The sequence below is a fragment of the Filicampus tigris genome, chromosome 14, assembly GCF_054856515.1.
Source record: "Filicampus tigris isolate MCC_2025a chromosome 14, RoL_Ftig_1.0, whole genome shotgun sequence".
NCBI classification, from domain to species: Eukaryota; Metazoa; Chordata; class Actinopteri; order Syngnathiformes; family Syngnathidae; genus Filicampus; species Filicampus tigris.
Window position 1 is genome coordinate 18401569 of NC_141230.1, and position 26951 is coordinate 18428519.

At 40.7% G+C, this 26951-nt stretch overlaps 1 protein-coding gene across 1 annotated transcript in view; it reads right to left on the reverse strand.

Annotated features, from left to right (window-relative positions):
• Window positions 1-59: 59 nt before the first annotated feature.
• Window positions 60-26951, reverse strand: part of b3galt1b (UDP-Gal:betaGlcNAc beta 1,3-galactosyltransferase, polypeptide 1b) — a 30970-nt gene continuing 4078 nt past the window's right edge. The window contains exon 2 of the mRNA XM_086051429.1: window positions 60-5482. Coding sequence (XP_085907555.1) covers window positions 4271-5257 — 987 coding nt within the window. The 5' untranslated portion in view covers window positions 5258-5482 and the 3' untranslated portion in view covers window positions 60-4270. The remainder of the gene's footprint in view (window positions 5483-26951) is intronic.

Consider the following 26951-nt stretch of genomic DNA (forward strand, 5'->3'; position numbering starts at 1 on the left):
AATAAATAAATATATATATATATATCCAATAAATGTGCAAAGGAAGTAGCAGCAAGTCAAAAGCAGCAATATAACTTTATTCAAGTATTTGTTTTTTAAATATAAAAAACATAAAATATATCACAACCCTTGCGGGGTAGATCATATCACATTAGCTTCAAATACTGCAAAACAAAATGACTGGAACATTTGGCCTTGAAAGGCATAGACACACAAAAATATGTCCATAGCTTCTGCGATCGACAACAGATAAACTACTGTTTATTTGCAATATCCTGTGATGCTCTCAGCAACTGTTGCACAAATCAATTTGCCACCAGACAGCGTACTTAAGCAAGAGCAGCTGCTTTATTGAGGCACAGAACGATGAGAAGGGCATATGGAGACAAAAAATACACATTTGAATATTACCATTACCATTAGAGACGCTGGCACGATGACATAATCACAAAGTCGTAAAACTGGAGAACGCAGCAAAGTCACTCATGGTTTGATTATAATGCAGACTGTTAAATGGAAAACATTGAATTACTGTCTGTCTGCGCTTGTCTTTTTGGGGACTGATTACTCGGCGCCAATTAATTTTGGTGCGAGCGAGCAAAGGAAGAAGAGAGATTAGGTCAACATTATGGGAATGCAATTATTGGGGAATCTGCCACTTACACCTTACAGCAAGTCAAAATGGAATAAAAATAACGGATTGGTTTTGCCGCTTAGCAACTCGCGGCTAAGAGCTTCCTCTCTTCTGGGACGACTTTCCCCACCATTGTGGAGGCTTTCTGTCAGAATTTTAAGCAAGGGCCTGTCACACCTTCTCCGAGTTTATCCCACAGGTGTTGAATGGGTTTGTGTCGCACCAAACTTTTCCCACCAAGTTGGAAGAATCAACTTGGGTAAAAACAGCAATGGTGGTTCAGAGACAACTCCAGTTTGTCTTCCCCCTAATGTGTTTTGTATTGATTAGCAAATGGTCATTTTTGAACTGGTTAACGCGCAGGATTGACCAAATCAATGTGACATTTTAATCATTGCAAGCACAACAGGAAGCTCAAGAGTGCCGACTCAGCAACCGCGGAGCTTCGGTGTCTCGCTCAAGGACTTTTTTTTTTTTTTGGTTTTTTTTTTTTTTTTTGAAGCAGGGGCGGGAGGTTGTCACTGTGGGGATTTGAACCAAGGTCACTGGCTACCTGAAACGGCATCGCCATGCAACCATGACATCGCAAGTGGACATTTGCGTCCACTCTGACGGAAGCAAATGGCAACATGATTCTTCCGCAGCCTTTTTAAAATTAAATACAGCGGCTGTTTTTCTGAAATTTATCAAAAGGTTATTTTCGCGACATCTCTTTCCCCTTTGTGGGACTGCTGATGCTACAAAGCATCATTTGAATTTTCATTCAAAATGGAGAATCCGTGTTTCAGGTGAAGGCAACCGGGAACTCCAGCGGTCAAATTGCTAAATTCACGCAATTCGCATACGCTTGTTGTGTAATATCAGCCAAAAAGACGCCGAGCCAGGTGCTTTGATCCTAGCATGCTTCTCTACGTTTTGACAACATTCAAAGACCTGACAAGGCAGTTAGACCTACTCTCCACCAAAAAAAAAAAAAAAAAAAAAAAAAAGTTGGCACATTGTAAAATCGATCAATTCTAAATGGTCACGGTAGCTTTGCCAACGTCCTCGTCCAAAATCCTCAATTTCCCGTTTTGAATGCACTTGGTATGACATTGCTGAGCCTCATCAAAGGGACGGTCACACAGAGGCTAAGCTTCCTAGAAATTCACGTTGTTGTAGTCTATTATGGCTGAAGTGAAGGCAACTGGACGTTAATGTCGTGAGTCTACTTTCCCAAAACACTTCCACTTGAAAGGGAACCCTGAGGGTGGTCAGTCGTCCGTTCCAAAAATGTGCCTGGCGAGCGAGTTGGTCGGCCTGCATGCAAATTTGTGCCATCGATTTGACGAGCAGACAAAACTGAAGAAGCCTTTTGGTGGAAAAAAGGTCGAATGTCTGTAGCCACGAAGAAAAGTCAAGTTGCCTTCAATTCGGCTGTCACGGATATGTTTATTCATTCACGATTGGTTTAGTTGATTACGAGCGAGATTTACAGCTGCATTTACGCGGCACGGTTCAAGTGAGGCAAATTAAATCTTCGGATCAGTATCAGGCCCTGTCAAAGCGATGATAAAAAATATTTAAAAAAAAAAAGATACATAAAAGATATTTGATATGTGATATTTGAATGCGACTGTAGCGTAAACGCAACGATCAGATCAACCCCGTCAATTCAAGCCTGACGTCTTCATGCCGTTTCCGACGTGTTCCTCCAAACACAGCCGTATACGATACGTATCACTCAAAATTTAGATGGAAACGGACTGTCAAAAAAAAAAATTTGAAATTTGGGCCTCCAGCCTCAGAGTGTACGTTACACTTCAAATAGTACAGACAACAGATTGGTTTGGTTTGATAGTCCAACCCCAGACTCCCTTTTCACATTTCAGCCTTAATAGACAAGGCGAAGATCAACAGAGACCAAAAGTTCTGTCGATGTTCAAAAGGTCAAACGCTTGAGAAATGGTGACCGTCCTTTTTAATACAAAGCACTTATTGACTTGATGCGTGTGACGGATGTTCCGCTGGACCTTGACCTTGTGAAAACATTGACTGCAAATACCAACACTATGAATCATCTCACGCATTGACCGGGTCCATTTTCCGCCAAGCGGCACCGTTTGGTTTGGTTATCACACACAGAAAGTCTAGAAATCCAGACAGATGATCAGGTGCGGTGGAATGTGTTGAGCGATTTGCCTAATTTGTTCCGAAAACAGTTGGGGCCAACAAATGTAAAATGTTAAACCTGTTCCATATTTAGGATGGCAAATTTCCGTGGGTGGCCAACACCAAATTTGGTCGAGCCGCGGACTCCATGCTCGTGCCGTGAAAAACGATAGCCAAGTAGGAAGCGGCAAATGTACTGTTTTACCTTTCCCTCCTTAAAACAGCTGTTTCTCGTTTACAAGTACTGCTGCCTTCAGGGTTTAGCCTTTTGGGCGGTGGCCAAATTGTGGAGGCCCTACGCTTCGTTAGAATCGGCACTGGCCTGTATCTAAAACAATACTGAATAAAATTCAAGATGTTATACTAGGGATGTCACGATATCCAAATATCACGATACAATGATATCACGATCATGAACCTCACGAAACAAAAATTATCACACTTTTGTGTGTGTGTGTGTGGGGGGGGGGGGGCATATTAAAAATAAATAAATAAATAAAATCTAAATATTCTGTAAAACTAAAGAGGGTGCTGTAACTGCTCAAATGGAAAACAACTTGGGCTTTTAAACACATCGGCTGCTATTAATCTCGTGACATGACGACGACGATACATCGTGGCGATTTTAATATCGCGATATTGCTGTTGTTGTGACATCCCTACTATATATCTAGGCCTACCTGAGGATGAAATAGTGACGCGTGTAGTCTTAGTGGCCAAAATGCTTGCCCGCCCGTATGTGTTGATTTCATCAAATTTATTTATGAACTTTGCACCGGTGGCCAGCATCGGTGAACTTACGGATGGCCAGTCACGTAGTGGCCCCCGGGGCCACTGATAATGTCGGACCACGTTGTCTTGCCGCTAGAGGACGCGGCTATTGCCATCCCAACTATGACGAGCGTTTTATACATTTACCACCTAGCCCTGAAACTAAGAAAACCCCACGATATCTTTACTGTCCCAATGGAATTGTCGATACTGTGTCTCAAACGGGAATTACAGATACCGAAACGCATATCCAGTCTAACTTTTCAATGTTCAAAGGGCTTGCCGAACGTCACATTGCACACGCCACCGCATTGCGGGGTTGAGCGATCCGAACCCCTCCGAGGCAATCGGGGATGGGCATGATGATCGATTAATCTAATCGATTATTAGGAATCTTGCGTAACATTGATTGCAGTATTCCTCTGCGTATTGACCAGTCACATTCTCACTTCGCTTTAGTGCCATCTTGCGGCAATTTAGCGCCAAACAAACTACGTCGAAGTGCGTTGAGGATCTCCCATGTAGTGCTTTGCCGACATTTTTTTCTCTCCGTTAAATAAATAAGTCAAACGCCCATCCTTAGCGCCTATAAACACATTGATAAATGTTCACCATCATTCATCTGATTTACAGCAGCACTGGCGTATTGTTGTTGTTGTTTTTTTTTTTTGTGTCGTTCCATCAGTCAGTACGTCGCTGATGACACTCCCCTTTTCAACATCTCAGGTGCTTCTTGCTGGACATGTCGTTCCAAACGCGGTGCATCTCCTCGGGCGAGATCTGGTGGACGGTGATGACCCGCCTGTATCGGCACAGGCTGTAGGCCATCTTCCAGTGATTAAAGCCGGTGTTCTGGAACGGGTGTATGCCCAGCTTTCGCAAACACAAGCCCACGTAGACGTCCTCCAGGTGCAAGAGCCTGGTGTGCAGCGAAGTCTTGAAGATGAGCTCGGCCACATCCGACGAGAACACGTAGCCCGTGCCCGAGCAGAACGGCGGGTACTTGCTCTCCGGGTACAGGTCTCTGGACATGTACCACTTACTCCGCATGTCCCTTATCGGACCACCGTGGATGACGTAGCCGGTGAAGTATCTCTTTCGCGGCTTGCTGGCGGGTTTGAGGAGCTTGTAAAGCAGATTGTCCATGTTGACAAAGACGTCGCTGTCGGTCTTCATGACGTACTGCGCTTTGGGGCAGAAGGTGGCCACCCAGCGCATCCCCATCATGGTCTTGAGGGTGAGGTTGTGATACGAGTCGATGAAGTCCTCCACCACGATGTCGTGGAAGATCTGGCTCTCCTGCTCCACCATCTGGTTGAGGACGGCGTCCGTGTTCCTGCCCAGGAGGAAGATGGTGAGGACGCGCAGGTCGCCGAAGGCGCTCTCGTCGCCCCAGGTCTCGCGGATGGCCTGCCGCGCGTCGAACTCCTTGTGCGTGGTGCTGATGAGGATGACCAGGAAGGGGGCGCCGTCGCTGCACTTCTTGGGCTCGTTGATGACAAACTCGTAGGCGTGCGCGTTGAGCGGCCGCGTTCGGACGTTGGCGAAGGTCACGTTTTTGCCGGCTTTCACCGTCTTGCGTACGGGCAGGGACATGTGGCCCACGTAGGTGGACGTCGGACGGGATAAACTCAAGTACCACAGAGCGCTTGCCCAGCACACCACTGTCAGGATGTAAAGACAGGACACCTTTGAAGGCATTATGCTGCATTGAAGTCTATTCTGAGGAGCTGGATTTTATAAGGCCATCGGTCCATGTGCAGGATCCCGCCCAGCAAGGCAGCATTGAGCTGCTGCGGTGCGCAGTTTGACATGAATTGTCACTAATTGATTATTTTACAAAGCCCGGATGCTGTTTGCATTTCAATGCAAAGCAGCTGAAAAATCTATGGATGGCCAATTTATCTGCAGCGTTTCCATTTATACCTGAAAGACAAAGAGAAAAAGAAACACACCCTTAATATGCGATATGTTATATACCGTACATAATCTTGTGTCCTTTTCCACACGGAGATGTCTCCGTGTGAGATGTGAGTGCGCAGCATTTAAAGGGAATGAGCGGCTTTGGCTGCTGGGGAATGGAGTCAGCTGTGTTCACGCCCACAACGGCGCACCATTAATATGCGATATGTTATATACTGTGTATAATATTGTGTCCTTTTCCACACAGAGATGTCGCCGTGTGAGATGTGAGTGCGCAGCATTTAAAGGGAAAGGGCTGCTTTGGTTGCCGGGGAATGGAGTCAGCTGTGTTCACGCCCACAACGGCGCACCAATAATATACGATATGTTATATAATGTATATAATATTGCGTCCTTTTCCACACGGAGAGGTTTCCATATGAGTGTGCGCAACATTTAAAGGGAATGAGCTGCTTTGGTTGCCGGGGAATGGAGTCAGCTGTGTTCACGCCCACAACGGCGCAAACTGCAGTTTTCAAATACGTGCAGCTTTATGCAAACGGATTTACCCCCCGGTCACAAAAATACAGCCGGTTGGTGACTCCTGGTGCAGACGAAACAAAAGTAAAGTAATTAATTACTTTGGCCGACCCTCTTTTTTTTAAAGATTTTCCATCTCAACGTATGCAAGTCTGTGAATTGAAAGAAATTAGTCGCATCATGTCAGCCTTTCTTCCAAGCCATTTGTAATTTATGGAAGGCAAATCATACACGGATCACAAATGAAACAAAGCTGAAAAATAGGTTTGAGTTGACGGCTGTACAATAATGACATGATTTGAATTCCGTGTAACACAACTCAAATGACTTGGATTATGATTGTAGTTAAACAGATCTGCATTTGAGTGAGGAATTAGTCCGGCACGCTTTTACCAACGCTGTCCTGCTGTTTCACAGCAATCGGCAACACCCAAGTGCGCGGCCGTCTTTCAGCTTCAACCTCAACTTCCCCTCTAACAAAACCACTCTTATTTCTCAGAGGATTTACATAACGAAAGCGTAATTGATTACGGCGGCAGGCGGGGGTTAGTGTTTATCAATTATACTTGCAAGCACACACATTTGCCAGTGTCAAGAGGTCAGGCAGAGTGTAAAGCCCGAGCAGGGATCTGGTTATTGCGAGGTTAATAAACGAGAACGGGAGGGAGGGATTACTCACTAAAGCGATACCAACGAGTGCATTGTGCATACACACATGCACAAAAAAGAAGGCCATCTGGAAGCGATCAGATTTGCATTTCATGTTGAAATCTTACTTTCCACACTGGGGGGGTGATCATTTATGAGAGCGAGCGGAGCCAATGTTTACGCGGCAGCTCCTTTTGGGTGCCAGAGAGTCAAACGTAAACGCCAGTGGATTTTCGAAACAACTTTTTCAAAGCTCATCTGGGTTTCTAATTTGTGTACACACACACACACACACATCTGTGAATGTTTACAATTAAGGATGGTGAAAGGCAATTTCTGTGGATCCCCGAAAATGTTCAGACAAATCTGTAAAAAAAAAAAAAAAAAAATTGACAAGCTATCAAAATGTGTATGCCAATTATTATAATTTTGCAATGTACAAACTGCAGCTGTGTGGGATGTGTAAACGATAGTGTTGGAAATGAACTCAAATGCGTAACTTTCAACGACATTCACTGTAAATACGAACGGGTCTGTGTTACCGTAAAGTCTGCACACCCCTGTTCAAATAGCAGGTAAACAAATACTGAAAATCATCTTAAAGGGGCGGTTCCCCATTATGACGAAGCGATGGACAATTTCAGGGACGCGTGCAAAATGTGCAGTGTGATTGTTTATCAAATAACCTGCTATGGACTCTAGGGGGCGCCAAAAATCACATGATATTCCTCCTTCAATATAATTAACTCTATATTCAAACACATAATTACTATTAACTCTTAAATTCTAATAAAAAGGAGTCAAATTAAATTAAAGAGGAGAATTAACTTTAGTGCCGGGGTTAGTTGGGCACAGATTACTAATGACGGCAGTAGCTGTACTTTAAATGGTATCTGAAAATAAAATGAATCCGTGATTGACAACATTTAAAAAAAAAAAAAAAAAAAAACATCAAATTTTGATTCAAATATTTCATATTAAAGTGCAAAAAGAAAATGTTAAAACAACAGCGACAGCCTCATTTGTTGTGGAAAAAAAAATACAATACAATGCAGTTTTATTTATATAGCGCATTTCATAACAGCTGGAGCAGTAACAAAGCACTTTACAAACAAGTCCAATTTGCTCTGAGTGGGGGGAGGGGGGGGGCAAATTTATTGACCCCAGAGAACTTTGTAAACATGTCAAAATGACCAAAACTATCCAGAGCACAGAGAAGAAAAAAACGGGTGAATGAGAGGTCAGGTTGTTGCTCCTTTTGGATTGTCCAATTACACCCTTGCATGATTTGTTTTTAATTAAAGGCAGTAGGGCTGTGCAATTAATCAAAATTCAATTACAATCACGATTATCACACTCCACGATTACAAAATTGGCCTAAAAATAAACGATTATTAATTAACTCATTCCATCCCAATGACGTATTTAGATGTCATTTCACAATGGAACTGAAGGAGTTAATGTTCATTTCTATCAACACACCATGTTTACACAAGGAAATCATACTTGAATTTGTGCATTTGCACTTTTTAAAACTCATTTTATAGATTTAGTTTGATCCAAACAGAACTTCCATTTGTCTATTTTTTTTTAAGTTTCAACATTTTCTACCCAAAAATAAATTAGCGCTTGAATAATCGCCATTTCAATTATTACCAAAAATAATCACGATTCATATTATTATCATCGAGCAGCCCTAAAAGGCAGCATTAAAAACAATACTCTTCGCCTTCTTTTGGAAGCTTATGCTAAGCGTCGATAGAGGGCCGCCACATAAAACCTCCCCCGGGGCCCGTCCTGCTGACACCGACACCAAAGCACCTTTTTCATTACAGACACCAGTTAATTCTTTTTTTTTTTTTTCCTCAGGTCTGATTGTTGGTGTTTTGAGGGACGTTAAAGGTTTTCAGCACGCGTGGCAGGCATTAAGTCTGTCGATTACTGTAGCACGGAGCCGAGCCTGCGGGAAAAGCTGCGCGATCTTTGCCAAGCTATTATTCCAATCAGCCGCAATATTGGATGTCAAATTCAGACTCGGCCGTAAAGTCCGCAGTCAATACCATGCGGCGTACTCGAGAGCAGCACTGCACTTTAAGGGCATAGTACGCACTAAGTGGAAAACACAGGATAGGATTGAATGAGCGGAATAATTAGCCAATAGTGCCGAAAGAGAGGGCGATTTATCAAGTTTTATGATAACGCAAGTCGTATAGGGAGAGGGGAATAAAGACAAACATTCATCAAAAACGTGGCATTCCGTTCTCCGAGCCGCCGGCCTAACAGTTTGGCGGAGCGCTTTCTAAAAAAGGCTTATTATACTCTCCGACACACACAACAAAAATGTTTTGATTCATGGCTGCAAGGCCATCGCTAGACAGCCCTTCAAAGTGTTTTTCCAATAACGCCGTCGCTCGCCTAATACGTTGCCACATTCAATTTAGCAAGTTCAGACAAAGTTGCAAAAAAAAAAAAAAAAAAAAAAATGACCGGGAGAGAAACAGTTCAATGACGTTACCTTGATTTCGCCGATAACTCGTTACTTTAAATCACAGCCTGCATGTGCACAAAGTCAAATTTTTGGACGAATTTTTTTTTTTTTAATCTTCACGTGTCTGTAACAGATAAACAAGAACTACAGATTAACAAAAAAAATTCTTAAATTAAGCGTGTACAAGGCCTAACTAACATGCCTGTTTTTGGAAAGTGGACAGCCTGGGGAAAGCTCCGGCAAAATTGCAAGCTGAGACCTCTCGACTACACCTGCACATATCATTGTTTCATGAAACATGAAAAGTTGAAGTGACAAAGCCACAAATGAGTTTGCATTATTGTTGCAATCCGACTTAAGTCGACGCCACGCTTGTTTGGTAGAATTTCGTCAAGTTGGCGGACTGAACGCTTAAAAGATCGCAAGTCAAAAGTTTTCAGTAAGTTTAGTGAGGGAGATAAACTGTCTTGCATATTAAGCCTAAGCATTTGTCGTAATACAGATTCATTAAAAAAACAAACACAAAGAGGACTTTGAAAAAATAATCAATTACATTATTTTTCAAAATCGTTCAGCTCTTTTCTCGGCCGCGAGGCAGACGTGCCAATCACTAGGTCAACCAGCGTGTATCTACATGTATATATATTGTATGTATATATATATATATATATATATATATATATATATATATATATATATACTAGGGCTGTCCAAATTAAAGCATTAACTATGGAGATTAATTTCAATCTCATAACGCACCAAAAAAAAAAAAATTAACTCAGTTAACTCCGTTTTATTAACTTCCTGTAGACTTAGAGGAGAGTCACTGTCGCAAAGACAGATTTTTACGTAGTTTTACTTAAAAAAAAAAAAGTTGCTTGATGGCTCTTTGGAAAATCAACCGCTTTTACAGGAAAAGAATTGTATTGAAGGGTCAAAGAAAGCTATTACGACAGCCTTTGAATCGAAATATGCTTTTAATTTTATTCCATATTAATTCCAAGATTTTACTCAAGTAAATATCGGTTCCAAGCTTTGTAGGAAATTGTAGTTGAAAAATACGATTAATCGCAATCAATTATGGAAAATTTTGCGATTAATTAGTTAAAGAATTTTAATCGCTTGACAGCACTAATATATACATATACGGATATACAGTGTATGTATATATATATATGTGTATATATACGTATATGTACATATAGTATATATACATACACATATATATATATATATATAAAAAACACCATCATCAAAATAGCGTTTGATGATGGTGCATGATAGGAAATGCTAATTATAATAGATGTCTGATCATGTATCATACATTTCAAGAAATGTAGAAAACCTAATGAGAAGACGTTTGTAGAAGCGCTTCTAGCCAAGCGTGTCACATACAGCAGTCAGGTAGTCATTAGAGAGACAGATGGTGCTGCGGATGATTGGACTCTCCACTGACCCATTTGAAAGTGCTTTTTTTTTTCTTTTTTTCCAAGGGATTTCTACTACTGTGCCATGTCAAAGAGTAGTCAGAAATGCAAAATATGTTTCCATAATCTGCAGGGGGCTTAATGTGTTAATGGCAGCGAGATTCTTAAGCGGCTCCACCGGCTTGTGAATTACTCACCAATAAAAGTGCCAGGCGAGGTTTCTTATTACACAAAGCTGTATAACCAACTTTGCCGTCTTGTACGCGCCGAACGCAATTTCCCACACGGGAGATGGATGTTACGCGAAATGAAAACGTCCCAAAAAAAAAAAAAAAGTAACGCGTAACTGAGCTTTGAAAGGTAATAAAAGGTACAGAAGAACATTAGATCGGCATGAGGGAGTTTTTGCATGTGACAAAAGGATGCCTTGTGTGTCTCTTGGGGTCTCGCACGGAAAGCTGCTTCGTATTCGGAGCGGGGACCATCTTCCGTTATTATTATTCTCCATCGCAAACTGAATGTATCGTGCAGGAAAAAAAATGACAAGAGCCAAAACGATGAAACCAAGCAGCCTCTCGCGATGAGGCTTGCGAAGCATCTGAATGACATGGAAGCCATATTTCCTCCACCTTGAAATAACCTGGACAGCAGGCCAGGAACAAGCCCGAGTTTCGGGTTGCAGAACACCGATTTCAGGTTTTTTTTTTTTTTTTTTTTTTAGGTTTCATTTGGCTACATTTTTGATTTCAGGATGAAACAGGATGCAGCAGAAATAATGGCTGGCTAGATGGAGGCGAGCAAATTACGGGTCACTTGTAATGTGGCTGTCCAAAGCCAGCTGTCATCCCGAGGCTTTTCCGCAAGACGCAGCAACCCTGGAAAGAATGACATTGTGACACTATCGGTGAAAATACTGCAGGGATATAATTCAACAAGAGATGAGTCTTCTCCAATCTTTAATCATGCCATGTTGAAATACAGTGGACTTCACAACTGCTAGAATTACAGTATTATTTAGACTACCGATTAATCGGTCAGACGATTGAATCGAGTCACTGATGGTGTAGTGGTACACACGCCTGAGTTGTGAGCGGGCAGCGTGGGATCGCTTCCCGCTCAGTGACGGTGTGTGTCCTGCGACTGGCTGGCGACCAGTTCAGGGTGTAGTTCGCCTTACCCCCCAATAAATAAATAAATTATTATTATGAATCAGCCAATATCAGTTTTTTATTCTGCCAAATATCAGAATCGGCCTAAAAACAAAAATCCATATTGGTCAGGCTCTAGAAATTGTATTTTTTTCTCCCCGCAGAGGATAAAGAAAATATGCCAGTGAGTACTTTTATATTTTCTGTCCACGTGTTGCTGCACCATTTGTGTTTGAATATCAATTGCTTTTCCCCCCGAAAGAAAATAAAAGGAAATGAAAACTTGAGTAAAATTTAAAGATAACCGTTTTCAAATGTAGGGAGTGTGAGTAAAAAGTCAGCAGAAAAACAAATACTCAAGTAAAATGCAGGTATGTGAACAATCTTAGTACATTAAGTATTCGTACTTTGTTACTTCCCACCACTGTGGCAGTGGCGGAGCTAGACTTTTATCCTCGGGGTGGCCAGGGGGTGGCCAAGGCTATTTCAAGGGGTCCACAGATTATCACAATAAATTTGTTTCTCGATTTATCAATTGCAATCGGAGTGTCAAATGTTGAAATGTACATACTAAGCACACAGGAGAGGAGATTCATGTATATATCATTTGCAGTTTGTTAACAATGCTGAAAATGTAAAACCATTTGGCAACAATTTTTCAATTATGCGTCAATAATAAATATTTATAACTAAAATGGTGAAAATGCACCAACACATTCATAGTTACTCACATGTTCCCCCCCAAAGGCATTGTTTGAAAGGAAATGAGACGACCATGTATAGTAAGGCGTTTTTTGTAAAAAAAACACCAAAAAAAACCGACTATGTATAGTAAGGCGTTTTTTGTGAAAAAACTGAAAGCTGCCTCAGGCCGGAATCAAACCCTGGTCATCCATGTCACAGTCACCTGCTCTAACCACTCAACTGGCTATTTTGTTACTGACAAGCTGTTATACCACAAACAAAGTGTTAGCATCATGTTGAATGCTAACGGACGAACCAAAGGCATTGTTTGATAGGAAACGAGATGACCATGTACGGTAAGGTGTTTTTTGTGAAAAAAAATGACCATGTATATATGGTCGGGGTTTTTTTTCACAAAAAACGCCTTACTATATACATGGGCGTTTTTTTTTGTTTGTTTGTTTGTTTTTTCATGTATAGGAAGGCGTTTTTTTGGGAAAAAAAAAAACGACCATGTATAGTAAGACATTTTTTCTGAAAAAAACCCCCCCACCATGTATACTAAGGGGTTTTTTTGGGAAGAAAAAAAAACAACAAAAAACGACCAGGTATAGTAAGGCGTTTTTTGTGAAAAAAAACAACAACCACGTATAGTAAGGCGTTTTTTGTGAAGAAAAAACCCCCACCATGTATAGTAAGGTGTTTTTAAAAAAAACCCAAAACAACCATGTATAGGAAGGCATTTTTTGTGAAACAAAAAACGACCATGAAACAGCTAGCTGGCTAGTTTCATACCTCTAGAATCATTGGAGAAACATGTATATAAATAGCAACCCAAATGAATTAAATGTAAACGTTAATATTGAGCGGCTGTTGGAAGCCAGACGCCGCGAAATATAACGTTAACGTTTGCTTTCTGCTTGTAGCAACAACAACAAAAAATCCCCTATCTATAAAAGTCATTTTAAACACTGACTCGTTGCCAGCGTCAAACTTGTGGCGATTCTTCTTCTCCTAATGAACGTGGATCGCAACGCTTTGCGGCACATAGCGCCAACTACTGTACAGGAGGGACTTAGCAGGCCAATGCCGCGATATGTAAATCATCTGGGGTGGCACCCGCGAGGGGTTGGGGGGGGGGGGGGGGGGGTCCAGTGCCTACCCCCGGCCTCCCCTCTGGCTCCGCCGGTGCACTGTTGCCCAGTCGGTGATTTTGTTCAAAGCACGGCATGGAGATCGACTGCAGTGTTGAAAGAAGATGCCCGGTAACCATTAGCAACTGTGAGAAGAATCAGGATGGAATCGTTGGTCACTTAACTGTTTCACTTGTTGGCCCAAAAACTGCATCAACAAGTCGTCTCAGCTCGAGCTCATCCCTTTTCTTTCGAACTGCAATATCGTTTGGCGCAATTCTGCTTACTTTATAAAAAGAGCCGAGGCCACATGTCGCCGGTCCGGACGGACGTGAAAAGCTGTTGCGGCCTTCGCAGACTTTGCACAAGGCGGCATATGTGTTTTTGTTTCTAAAATGGAGGCCTTGACTCCTTCAGGGTTTACGGAGGCGAGCCGGGGTTACGTTTCTGTTGCCGTGACAGCAAAAAAAAAAGCCACGCAATCTGCAAACACATTTTGGAGACATCAGCCATTTGCAACACTGCTTTGTCGAAGTGTGTGCTTGTGTAAAATAAAAAAAGAAAAAAAAAAAAAGAAAGAAAGGGTCTCTCTTCATTGCACACACCCCCCCCCCCCCCTCACTCCCAAACCTTTTCCATGAATTATGCATTCACTTTCAATATGTTGGCATCCACAGAAAGCAACGGAACAGGACACTTCCTTTTCCAGTCCCAGTAGTCAACCATTCTTCCTTTTGCTCGAAGCCTCATTTCATTATTTTCCTCTTAATTTAGGACTGCGTATAACTTTTTTTTTTTTTTCTTTTCTTTTTTTTTTTTTACTGAAGGCTATTTTGTTCAGACCATCCTTTCTTTCATGGGTGGAGTTTCCTTGCAAGTGGTAGTTGTTAGCATTTTTGGTTGGCAGCAGTTCCACAAATCCATGTTTGCTTTTAATTTCACGATTAAGAGGACTCAAATCGACGTTGGCTCTTTGATTTGAAATGAACCTTGAACTTAATTAACCATGTGTATTTTTGGAGAGCTCCGGAGTGTTTTGTTCCATCCAGAAATACAAATTGTGTATTCCCTGCAGCAGTTCATAAATGCAAAATCGAATTCACTATTGACTGCAACTAGTTTTTGATAAAAAGAAGAACAACATAAAAAACATAAACATAAAAACAAAAGAAGAACAACATAACATCAGTAATGGGAAGTTAAGTTCCAGTGTACGTCCACACTGTGCCAAAAAACCCTCAGGGAGTCATTATTATTCTCAGCATGACACTAGTGTCCAAAGTTCCAAACTCTCAGGCAACCTATCATCCCATTAAAATTAATTTCTTCGGGAAAAAAAAAACAAAACAACAACACTTCATCGAATAATTGATCGTTATTTTTCCCCATAGTCGATCAAGGGACTCGAGTGAATGCCCGTCCCCAGAACTAACAAACATGACAGCGACGGATGCTTTTTCTCTCACTTCCTGTGTACCCTTGTCTGCTTTTCCACAAAGGCGGCAGAACAGTTGGAGTCTCCAGGGCAGGAAGCAAGACGCAAGAGGAGCTAATGGGCGAGCGGCCGGCTCCGATTACAGGAGCGGGATATAGGAAGCTAACAAGGCGCAAGTGAGCGGCCCCCAAAAAGTTGCTAGTGTTGCGCAAGGTCAAACGAGAGCAATTTGAGCAATAAATGGGTCCAGTGCAAATGAGAGAAGGTGAGCAGAATTCTTCATTTGGCTCAGTTTGCCTTGAGATTAGGTGCAAAAGAAAAAAAACACAATTTCCAGGCACTTGGAATAATAAAAGTGAAGGTTTCATTCTTTACAGGGTTCCTGAACTACTATAGGGGAATAGTGGCCTCCAAGTTGAAATTTTAGGAAATTTAGGGACGCACACTTTAAATTTCAACTCATTTTCATTATATTACCATAAATGGGCTGAAGTGAAAAATATATATTCTAGAATAATTTAGAAAAAAAAACTATGGTAAGTTAGGGGTGTGAAATTAATCGAAATTCAATTACAATTATTACACACACGATTACAAAATTGTCATAATCGTAAAACAAACCGATTATTAATATTCACTTCTATCCAACGCACTGGAAATCAACACGAGGAAATCATACAATTGCACCTTTTTAAAATGTATAAATAATTTTGTTTGACCCCAAAGGAACTTACTTACTAGAGATGGAGCAATATGTTTTTTTCAGGGTCGATACCCGATATTTGGAGCCGATATTCATTATCAGCAAAAAAGGAAAATATTGGCGTCAAAAAAAAAAAAATTACAACTCTTAACTTTGTTTGAGAGTGTTTGTTTAACATTTTTTTTCATATTTGCAAAATGTTGATAATTATTATACATTTTTGCCAATGTACATCTTTGTTGTAAACAGAAAGGGAGCTCCGAGGGTCATCATCATGTCTTATAAAGTGAAATGAAAACTTAAACAATAGCTCCCAATATTTTCTCAATGACACAAATGTTCAAATTTCACTTATCTTTGTTTTGATTTCAAACAAAAACAAAAAGTTAACTGAACATTTACATAAATAGTTCCTTGAAGTTAACACAGTTTTAAATGGATTTATTATCGGCCCGATTTATTGGTTTATATGGATCAATTATCAGATTTTTAAAAAAGGCAGATACCGATATTCAGCATTTTGTTTGTATATTTTTTACAATTAAATATTTTCTTGTTTTGTCCGAAAAATAAATGATCGTTTGAATAATCGTGATTTCATTTATTACCAGAATAATCATGATTAGTATATTTTTTCAGAATCGCGCAATCCTACGATGTTTCAAAATAGGATTTCGAACTGGAGTTAGGGTTGCAAATTTTCAAGTAAGTATACTGTAAAAAGCAATTTAAAAAAGCAGGGGAGCACCATACTTCATAACGAATGTGGTACTTTGATTTCCATCATATGATATCTCTTTTCTTATTTAAATGACATCTGCTCACGCGGAAACAACGGATACCATGTTGTTGTCATGTCAGACATGGAGGTTGCAAATACAAAAGTTTTCTTCAGGAGAACAGAAGTGAAACAGTTTAGCGCTGGCAAGTGCTGGCTAATGTTTGTCTTGACTTGGCTGTGCTTCAAGCTCACCCAGGGGAAGGATGAACCCAAATTGACTTCTAGTCTGGAATCGTCCAGAGGCGCCGTGCCGGCGAGATCGAGCTGCTGGTGGCGCCTTAATTGGGATACATTGGACTGACTGTTAGACAATGCTTTTGTGTGGGCTTCCCGACAGATTCGGTTGATTTGCTTGGTTGAAAAATTGCTGTGAAAAAAAAAGATCCGGGATGGGAAATATTTTGATGTTAAATGTTACACATTTATAAAACAAATGAGAATTTTAAAACCTATTGTATATTCTTTATCTTACGATGAATGATTAGGGAACTGCCAATATTTGGCAGATTAAATTTCGGATTCATTTTAAAAGTATATAGAATGACTAAAATAAGGTCATTTTTGGTCCCTTAATGCTTGCAACAAGAAATATATGAATGGCAGTTTTGCAATACGCTGTCATTTAGTTTTTTTTCCAAAAACGCCTTACTATAAATGGTCGCTTTTTTCACCAAAAACGCCTTACGATACATGGTGTTTTTTTTTTTTTTTTCAGAAAAGACGCCTTACTCACTATACATGGTCGTTTTTTTTTGTTTTGTTTTTTTTTTTTTCACAAAAAACGCCTTACTATACATGGGCGTTTTTGTCACAAAAAACGCCTTACTATACATGGTCGTTTTTTTTTCACAATAAAACGCCTTACTATACAATTATAGTATAGTAATTTTTCACAAAAAAACCACCAAGCGTTTTTGGAAAAATTTTGAATGTCATCCTATATATATATAAAAATATAAGAGTTTGAATGTCATCCTATATATAAATCATATAAATAATAATTCATTATTATTTATTACGGTTGGCAGTACAGTCCCGGTGCTGTGTCCCATAATCAATCCAGAAAAGAAAAGAGAAAATGTCAATCTATTTTGCTGCTTGTGTGTATTTAAAGTGTGTAAGTATGCGGCTTTGGCTCTGTGGACGTCGATAGAGCTAATCTGGTTCAGAAATTGTCCATTATCTTTTATTCTCTGTTTCAAAACACAGCTTCACCCCTTTGAATCGATATCCCTTTTTTCCACAGTTTGGGCAAAAATAAAGGCGAAACGATCCCGCTGAGTATGTTGAGGTTTCTTGAAAGGAATTGTCAACACATCTGATATTCATCTTTTTAATCCTTTCATAAAGGATAACCTGAATAGCTGTAGCGCTCGCAGTCAATCATCTGCTTCTATAGAACAGCTTTAAATTAAAGCGATTTTTTTTTTTTTTTTTTTTTAACAAATGTCACATTGAAGGAATTAAATGCCACAGAAACATGGTAAGCATTCAATTTACGTTTAAATTATACATTGCAGAGTTGTTAAAATACCCTTCGTTCCTAATAAGCCTCATTGAAACCCCGCTCACTTCATTGTCCCGAAGATTATCCCATTATAAAGAGATTCATAGGCACTGACACTCAATGTGAAGTGAAATAGAGCCACAGGATAATTACAGTCTACGGTTTGAAACGGTTACAGACGGTAATTACGGCTTGCGCTGATATCTGCTTAATCAAAAAGTGGAGCGTGTGCATGAGGTTGCAGACTGTCCAAAGGAATATTTGTAACGAGGGTTACAGTGAAAATATTGCACTTCATCGTCTTTGCCTAGTTGTGTGCTCTGTTTGCATGTGTTGCTGCGCCATGTGTGTTTAAGTCGCACTTGTTTGAATGTTTATAGCTACCGTGCTCTCAATGCTAATTTCTGTTAGCTTGTCTAGGTTGTTTCACATTATATGCTAGCATTGCGCTAGCGGACTTTCATTTGATGATATTGTACGGTCTTGACTGAACATTTTGGTGTTTAACTATACAATGTTTATTTCTTTTTTGTTTTGAGTTTTGTTTGTCTGTTTTGCTGCTCCGTGTGTGTTTAAGTCGCGCTTGTTTGAGTGTTTATAGCTAGCGTAATATCTATGCTAATTTCTGTAAGCTCGTTGAGGGTGTTTCGCATTATATGTTAAGCATTACGCTTCCTAAAGAATTGTTGGAATATTACTGTACGTGTTTTTGAAATTTAGTTTTGAGCCATTGTTAAATGAATCCATAATTGATCAAAGTTGACATTTTCCTTGTTTATTCATCGAGAGGAATTCTTCAAATGAGCTTCTCAAATCCCAGGTTTGATTACGCTGACCCCCGTCACATTTTTTCGAAACACAGTTTGACATTTCTGCTGACTAGAATGCAATGAAAAGCATGTAGCGTATCTCCAAATGCTGTAATGCAGCGCCGGGATGCATGACTTATTGTACATTAAATCAATATCAAGAAGTCAATTTCACTTGCACTTCCATTCGGTTTTGTTGTGATTCTCCATCTAGCGTGTCACGCGAGAGCAAATAATTGATTTGCAAAGCTGGGAAAGGAAAGAAAAAAATAATGCTACCCAGCGCTAAAAAAAAAACAAAAAAAAAAAAAAAACGGCGTCCACAAAAGTATCATATACACGCTTAATATTGTGAGCAATATAGTGAATAAAATGCAAGTACTTAGATTTGAGTATTCACCGATTCCACGCGCTGATATTTGATGCCATTCCGTCTGGCTTTTGTGATTAAGATGTGGGATGTTTTAATCAGATACTGTTCAAACCAAAACTCGTTCGACTCAAATATAATATAACACATATCATAGAGCTTCTCGAGACTGTCGGCTGTAAGCACTTTTACCGCACTTTATTAACCCCCCAGTACCACAGTGGGTTGTCTTCTCTAGCACTTGCGGTCTCTCCAAGGTACTTCCTTAAGTAAATCTTTTTAGGTTTTTAATTAAATCGCCCGTCCCATTAAAAATATTCATTTTAATGGAAATGATGACTTGAGGACTGAGTGCTGTTGAGTTACAGACAAGTGTCACAGAGCAAATTAAATTCATATCTCAAGGCAACAATGTAAATAGGTTTCGCCTGTTTAAATGTTTTTTTTTTTTTTTTTTTTAACGTCTGTGGCGGTCCGATCGCCTCCACTTGGACACGAGTTGTAAGGTTAATTTCCAGCCGGTTCCGTTGGCCAAAATGCTGACCCAAGTTCTGGATTTGGTCCCTCGGCGCTACGCGAATGCCGCCCACCACTCCTCGCGGAGTTAAATGCAGACGAGACATTTCCTTGTGTCCTCGGCAACCTTTCCTTCTCACTCATCCTTAAAGTCGGATTATTTGCTTGACTCATGTTTTTTTAATGGGGTAAACGCTTTAAATTACCTTACATGATCATTTCCTCAGTGACACATTCTTTAATATGCAGAATATGTTTGTATAAATATCCTTTTAATCTTTGGGTCTGGAAGTTGTTTTGAGCTGGTGGGAATGTATTTTCCTGACACCGCTTGCAGGCCAAAGCAATCATGCCCCGCAAGAACTGCAAAATGAGATTAGCTTGAAAAAATACATTGTTTAAAAAAAAAAAAAAAAGGAGTAAAAAATGCCTTCGGCTACGTGTGAAGAGAAAGAGAAAATGTGACCAACAGACTTTCATCAAGAGTACAGAAAAAGACATCTTGCTGCGTTCACTATTTAGTTTTGCGCTCTTTTATGACTTTAATGCCCTTTATTGACAAAGTAATAACAGCACTTGCCAGGAGTAAAACAAAACAAAACAAACAAACAAAAAAAAAAGCAAAATGCTGCTTTCCATGAAGGGTTGTAAGTCAGTATCACCTGCACTTAATTCCCAATTTTTTTTCCTGATTCTCCATCATGCCATGGAGATTGATTGTGTTTTTCAAAGCACGTAAACACAAAACACTGCCACCCACCATGTAACAACACACTGACCAGACCAATGCATCGCCTATAATCACTCACTTAATATTATGAACACGGCTATGAAAAGCAAAAGAGGCACTGATTCCCGGAACTCCCCGGAGAGAGAGAAAGAGCAACTGAAAAAAAAAAAAAAAAAAAAAAAAACCCCTCTAGGGTTCGAGTCAGTGGTGAGATTTTTATCGACACCATCGGCTAAAATACTTCTTTTCAACTCAAGTTCACACTAAACGCTCTTTCAAGCAGAAAGGTGCTTTTAGGTACACGGGAGACACTCGTGCACAAACGGCAGGAAATCACCTTGCGGCGTTGCAGCTATCCCTCTGAGCCAATTCTCATATGTTTCTTTTAGACTCGACTTCAATAATCGCCAGGGGATTTTTGAGCACTATCAATCCCTGGCAGGCTGTGTGAGGCACTGATGGGTGTCACCTTCACACAAGGTGTCCCGAGGCTTCCGCAACAAAGCGTGGGGGGGGGGGGTATATTTATTAGCACTGAGATCATGGAAATGTCATCATATTCTCATCAAAAGGACAAAATTGTGAGATAGCGGCGGCCAAGTGTGGCGCCGTATACAGTATAAAAATCGGACTACTGTCGTGATTTTGACTCTGGCCTACTGTAGAGATTTTGAGTATTTGTCTCAGTGTTAAAATGTTTTCAAACATGTCTGACCACAGAGCTACCAGCATGATTTTTAAACCATTTTCAAGCTAGATAGAAATATGCTTGGCAAGGCAAGTCCGCTTTATTTACTTTGTATACCGCACGTTTCATACACAAGATAACTCAATGTGCTAAACGCAAATACAACTTTTAAAGGCAAAAGAAAAAAAAAAATGAAGAAATGAAGACATTTAAAAAGCAAGGCAAAGAAATAAAAAGTAGTTTACAAGATTACTAAAAGAAGGTATGGCGCAAGAACATGATTTGGGGGAAAAAATGATCATAGAAATGCTCTAAAAGACCTTAATCAGAACTTAGCTAGGCTTAGCTAACTTGCTGGCTAAACACTCTCCTACCACATCTCGTCACTAATCACTAATCCTATGGTGGCAAATAAGCGACGCTTCTGAAGTATTGTTATCACTAAAGGTGGTCAATGCATAGCTAATCATTAGCTTATCGTGCCAGAAAAAAGAACAGGAGACATGCCGCTCGCTAGGCTAATGGGAAATGTAGCGAAACACCAAAAAACATGTTGCGGTACACAAAGTCTGAACTGCGTTACAGAGAGAATAAGCAACTACGAACAGCAAATCGGCAAGTCAATTAGATGTCGAGGAAACAAATAATACAAGAGCTACGCAGTTGGCACATACGAGTCACGACACAAGCAAAAACCAAATACTTCCATTATATCGCTGAATATACCCTTACCATACAGGGATTCAATTGATATTGTGATTTGAATTTTCACCCAACTTAGCGCCAATTCAGATGTTAACGACATTATCACACCACAGACAGCCACAGAAAAGGATTTCACTCATTTGTGCTACCGTCTACATTCTCTCACACTCCCTCCCCTCTTTGGACTTTGTCCACTTGGCACACAGTGCCCTGGATGACACAGGCAAAAAAAAAAAAATATGGGTACGGAAAAGCACTTGCTCCATTTACAAAGCTAATGCAGCTTTTTAAGACAGAAGCCAAAGCTGGTAGGCGACAGTGAACACTTAACACATACCTGCTGCTCGAAAGTGATGACTGGAAAGTAGGCACTCTTGATGAATTATAGTCGGTCTACACATTGTTCCTTTAGTGAGCATGACATCTACCCACAATTTATCTGGTAGTGTTTCACAGCTTGGACTGACCCATCACTCTAGCGTACTCTCTGTCTCCTTCAAACCGTTGCCTGAAGACAGAGGTTTGCCCACACTTTTCCAAAAGTTCAGTTTCAGAACAAAAACCTACATTTGTGTGTGGACAAAAGGCCAAAAGGCACATTTTTGTGGACATTTGAATAGGTTATTTTCTACCTATGATCATTTGTGTAAGCGAAAGGAAAAAACGAAGAACATTGGAAAAGAGAGGCAACAAAAGCTTTGGGGCTCCAAGCATAAATGTAAATTGAGCAGACTGGTTCTTATGGTTCAAAGTGAGCATACCAACTCGAGATTGCGAAAGGGAGCAAAGACGCAGGGATGCACACCTTTAGCGGTGCCAACTTAGCTAGCCTGGGGATCTTAACTCCCGAAAGAGTTATAATTTCCTCAAGATGCAACAAGATGGTGGCAAAACACTACTTTTCTATTAGACAAGGCTATGGCCTAACTAACTGAAACGTCGCCCGTCACTTCAAAATAGTTCATTAGCACCAAAATGCCGCAAGATGTCCCCAAAGCAACACTTTTATGCTCACCAAATCTTAGCACAAAAATGTGAATATGTGAGACGTTGAATGACTCCACAATTTTTTGGGAGCCAACAGCTCGCTAATCGCTCATTCATTCACTTTCAGACGCCTTCACCGCCTCACAGACAGTCAGAACTTATTGAAACTCTTGACACCAGGATTGCCTCTCACTCCCGCTGCTCTTTTCCTGATTCTAACCATCAAAACAACAAAAGACGAACAGTTTCCCGGACTGCGCTGAATACACGTCAATCAAAAATCGCTGACGTTAGAGCTCAAGCGGCCGCCCATGCACATCGTGCGACATCACAGTTCTGCTCCCAAGGTTACGCATTAGACGAGTTAAGAGCGGGGACGTTTTGATTGCATTCATCCTGCAGTGCGCCTGCCAGTAGTGTCTCACTCCTGTCTCACCAAATTAGCATCATTATGCACCTGCATTATATGACGGGAACCAGTGATTGTGGCAATGAAGCCGTGACAATGACAGAGCATTTTCACGGGAAACAGTCATTATGTTTGCGATTGTCAGCCTGTGTTACTTTTGTGACAGTGATGTGAGACAGCATCGACCTGTTAGATCCTATGTATGCCCACATCTGTTATCAACAGGAGTAAACACTCAATCGTATGATAATACTGTACTAACAAGAACATCTGCAATTTAGTTCATAACTGCGTATAAAGCTCGTACTTCAATAAATACACAATAAAAAAATAAAAAAAGCTGCATTGTTTTCCTAATCTACTCGCCGGGTAGCGGTGGATTTTGAGCAGAAGTCAACCCAAACATATTTTTTTCAAGAATATGTTCCCAGCAGGCCCACTAGTTGAAACACGGCATTCTGATTAATATTGCATTAGTGGAATATGAGTTAAGCAGCAAAATGCACTCGTTTTTTGCCATCTCCGGGGGCGGCCATTTTGTCTTCTGTCGACTGAAAATGACGTCACAACTGCTCACAACGACCAATCACGGCTCAGATTCAGAGAACAGGTCAGCCGCGATTGGTCGTTGTGAGCAGTTGTGATGTCATTTTCGGTCGACAGAAGTGACAAAATGGCCGCCGACTGAGATGGCTAAAAAGGGGTGGATTTTGCTTCTTAACTTATATTCCACAAAGGCAATGTTAATCAGTTTCAACCAGTAGGCTTGCATCGAACATATTCTTGAAAAAAATATATATTTTCATGTTTTTCCAGTGGAATGGGTAACAATATGGCATATTCAGCCCGGCCATGTGTGCCTTCTCTCACATGTTGTGATTACAGGGAGGGTTGAAATAAGGGGACGGGACTCCACGGGGATGAATTCCTGCTGGCAAAGGCACAGCTCATTTATACGATGATCACATACCGCGTCCTATGAAAATGTAGAAGCCTAACTCAAGGCTATCATTTCCAAACAGCCTGTGTTGAATCAGCAGAACAAGAACGATGGTGTTGTTATTAGCTTAACGACGGAAGATGAAAAACATCTTTTGTCTTTGTGTACAAAGTTACTTCATATGGTGCGCAAAAGGCTACTTGCTATGAGAGACAAAAATAAAAATAAAAAAATGAAAGGACGGCAGCTTGAGGCCTTCAAGCATGAACTTGTTTTATTCATCATAGACTTATAAAAGATTTACCATCCCGGCATAGATTTTTGCATCAGCCCCTCACCCCTTGGGGAACCTCGGTCGGTCCTCCAAATGCCCAAGTTGGCTTTTGAGGCGCTCGCAATATTAGAAGCGCCAGGCTAAGGAATCAGATCAGTTGTACGCTTCCAGGCTGGTCCGGCGTATCAAGCTCGTCGGCAAGCGGGCAAAAAGTGTTCGAGGATCGCATCACAGCTCAACTGTAGAGACCGCAGACTTACCGGGCCGATTCGTCATTGCTTTCAGTGACTGCTTATTTGATTACGCTTGGAGTTATTATTATCATTTCCTTTCTAGGGCATAATCAACAAAAAGCTAATTAATTTCTCAAGATAGTAAATAATTTACTCTGAGTCTGTTCTCTGAGATCTGTTGTACTTCAGATGAGCAAACGAAAAGCACGATGAGAAGAGCCGCAGGCACGCAATTGAACGCATTTGCATACATTTGATTTGAACGTCCACGTAGCGCGCGTGGGGGCCTCCCATTTCGTACTATACACAATATTTTATAATGTCGTTTTTCATGTTGCGCTAATTGTACAAATGTTAAGCTAGCATCATCATCATCATCCATCAGCAGAAAAGATGCAATGCAACGTGGCACTCAAGACCCTCACATTCAGGGATAAGAAACACAATATATTTCCTGGCTGTAATAAATGCCATGCCTCAATGAACCACCAGTTGCGGGGGCCACTTGAATAAACGCTTCATCTCACATAAATGCCAAGTTGTTTGGAATTGTGATTTACAATGACGGTTAAAGAGAATGTCCAAAGTTTGGCATCATATCTTGACACGGAAGATAAAATGCGATATCACAAAAAACGTACACAATCACCAACACAATCGATACCGGCTAATTTAAAATTAGCCCTAGCTTACTTAGAACGCATCGTAACGTAAGGAAACAAACACGCAATAAGCACATTCATAGATGAGCGGCAGACGGCCACAACTCACATCGAGTCACCCAGCACACAGACTGCTAACGCCAGCCAAATCTGCACCCTCATATTCTGACGCCCACGTCACTCACCAGGTTGGGCCCCGCCTTTTGAAGCCATACACAACACACGAAAGCACAGATTCTACAGTAGACTGTGAGGATGGCCACCCAAAATGGACAAAAATAATGCATGTGTGTTATTGTGTTCCACAATGCAACATAAATTTGCATCCAATTATTCAATAGGGTAATCGGTAGAATACTCGATTGTAAAAATTGTTGGATCATACCACCGGGTGTTGTCATTACCCAAGCATATGCGTGGCATCTGTAAAGCTGAAGGTCACAATGGAGATTCAAGGGGAAAGTCCTGCTGCAAAATCAGCTAACATTTAAACACAGAGCCCAAAAATATTAATCCACTTAAAAAAAAAAAAAAAAAACAAGAACAATGTGACCACTGGTGAGAAGAGAGCGCTTCACTGAAGGGGCAAGAGGAAAGTTAGCGAGAAGTTGGACGGAATTTTAAAGTGGATTTATTCCACGTGGGACCAAAACAAAGAAAAATGACTTTTTCGGCAGTTAGTCGCAAGGCACATACATCAGACAGCCATTCGCACTCACATTCACATCTACTTTATGGATGATTTAGAGCAGGGATGGGCATATGAAATGACGGGGGGGGGGGGGGGGGGGGGGCTTGGGATCACAATTTTTCATCAGTGCGACTGGGGGCAACATAGGACCTCACACTTCTGAACCAGATGTGTGACAATGTTGCTACTTTAAATATGGACAAAATAAGTGCTTTTGTGCATAATATGTGGTCTTAATATTTTTCATTTTTCATAATTCATTTTCCAATGGCTGTATAAAACAGCCACTATTCAACAACAAAGTTTTAGTACGCAACAAAATAACCATATAGTGTGATTATTTTTTTCACAGTACAAAGGGCTGTCTTGTATAAAAATTACCATTAATGGATGGCACAAAACTGCTGAACAGCAAAGCAGAACTAATTTTGTGCATTTTTGTACACTCAAAAGTGTACCATTATTTAGGTACTGCTTGTCCTGCATATCATTCCAAATCCACCAAAAAATGATTAGGCCTACTAGCATCAGGCAAAATAAGATGCAACAAGCACAACTAAGCCATGTCTACCATCTAGTGGTGAATGGTGATATTACAACTTAAAACTATACCGTGGACCCCGTTATAGGAGGTATGGGACCAGGAAAATCCACGTACAATTGACGTCCATTGAAATGTATTGAAAAGTAAGACTTTTTTTGTACATTCAAAAAAAATTCGACAAAAAAGATGATACACTTACAATATAAATGTTCCACAAAAAAATGGTTTGTTCCTCCCCCCAAAAAAACATGGGATGAGGTCGGCCCGCACAAAAGCACAAGAGGAACACCGAACTGCGCACGGACCGACCCGAGCCGAGATGCAAACCCAGACACTGTGACTGAAAGCAGCAGCAAGCGTAAGTTCACCTTACGTGCCCCCACGTCGCCCTCGACTCCATTCCCATTTGCTAATTTAATTAAGCCTATTTAGAAAAAGTAC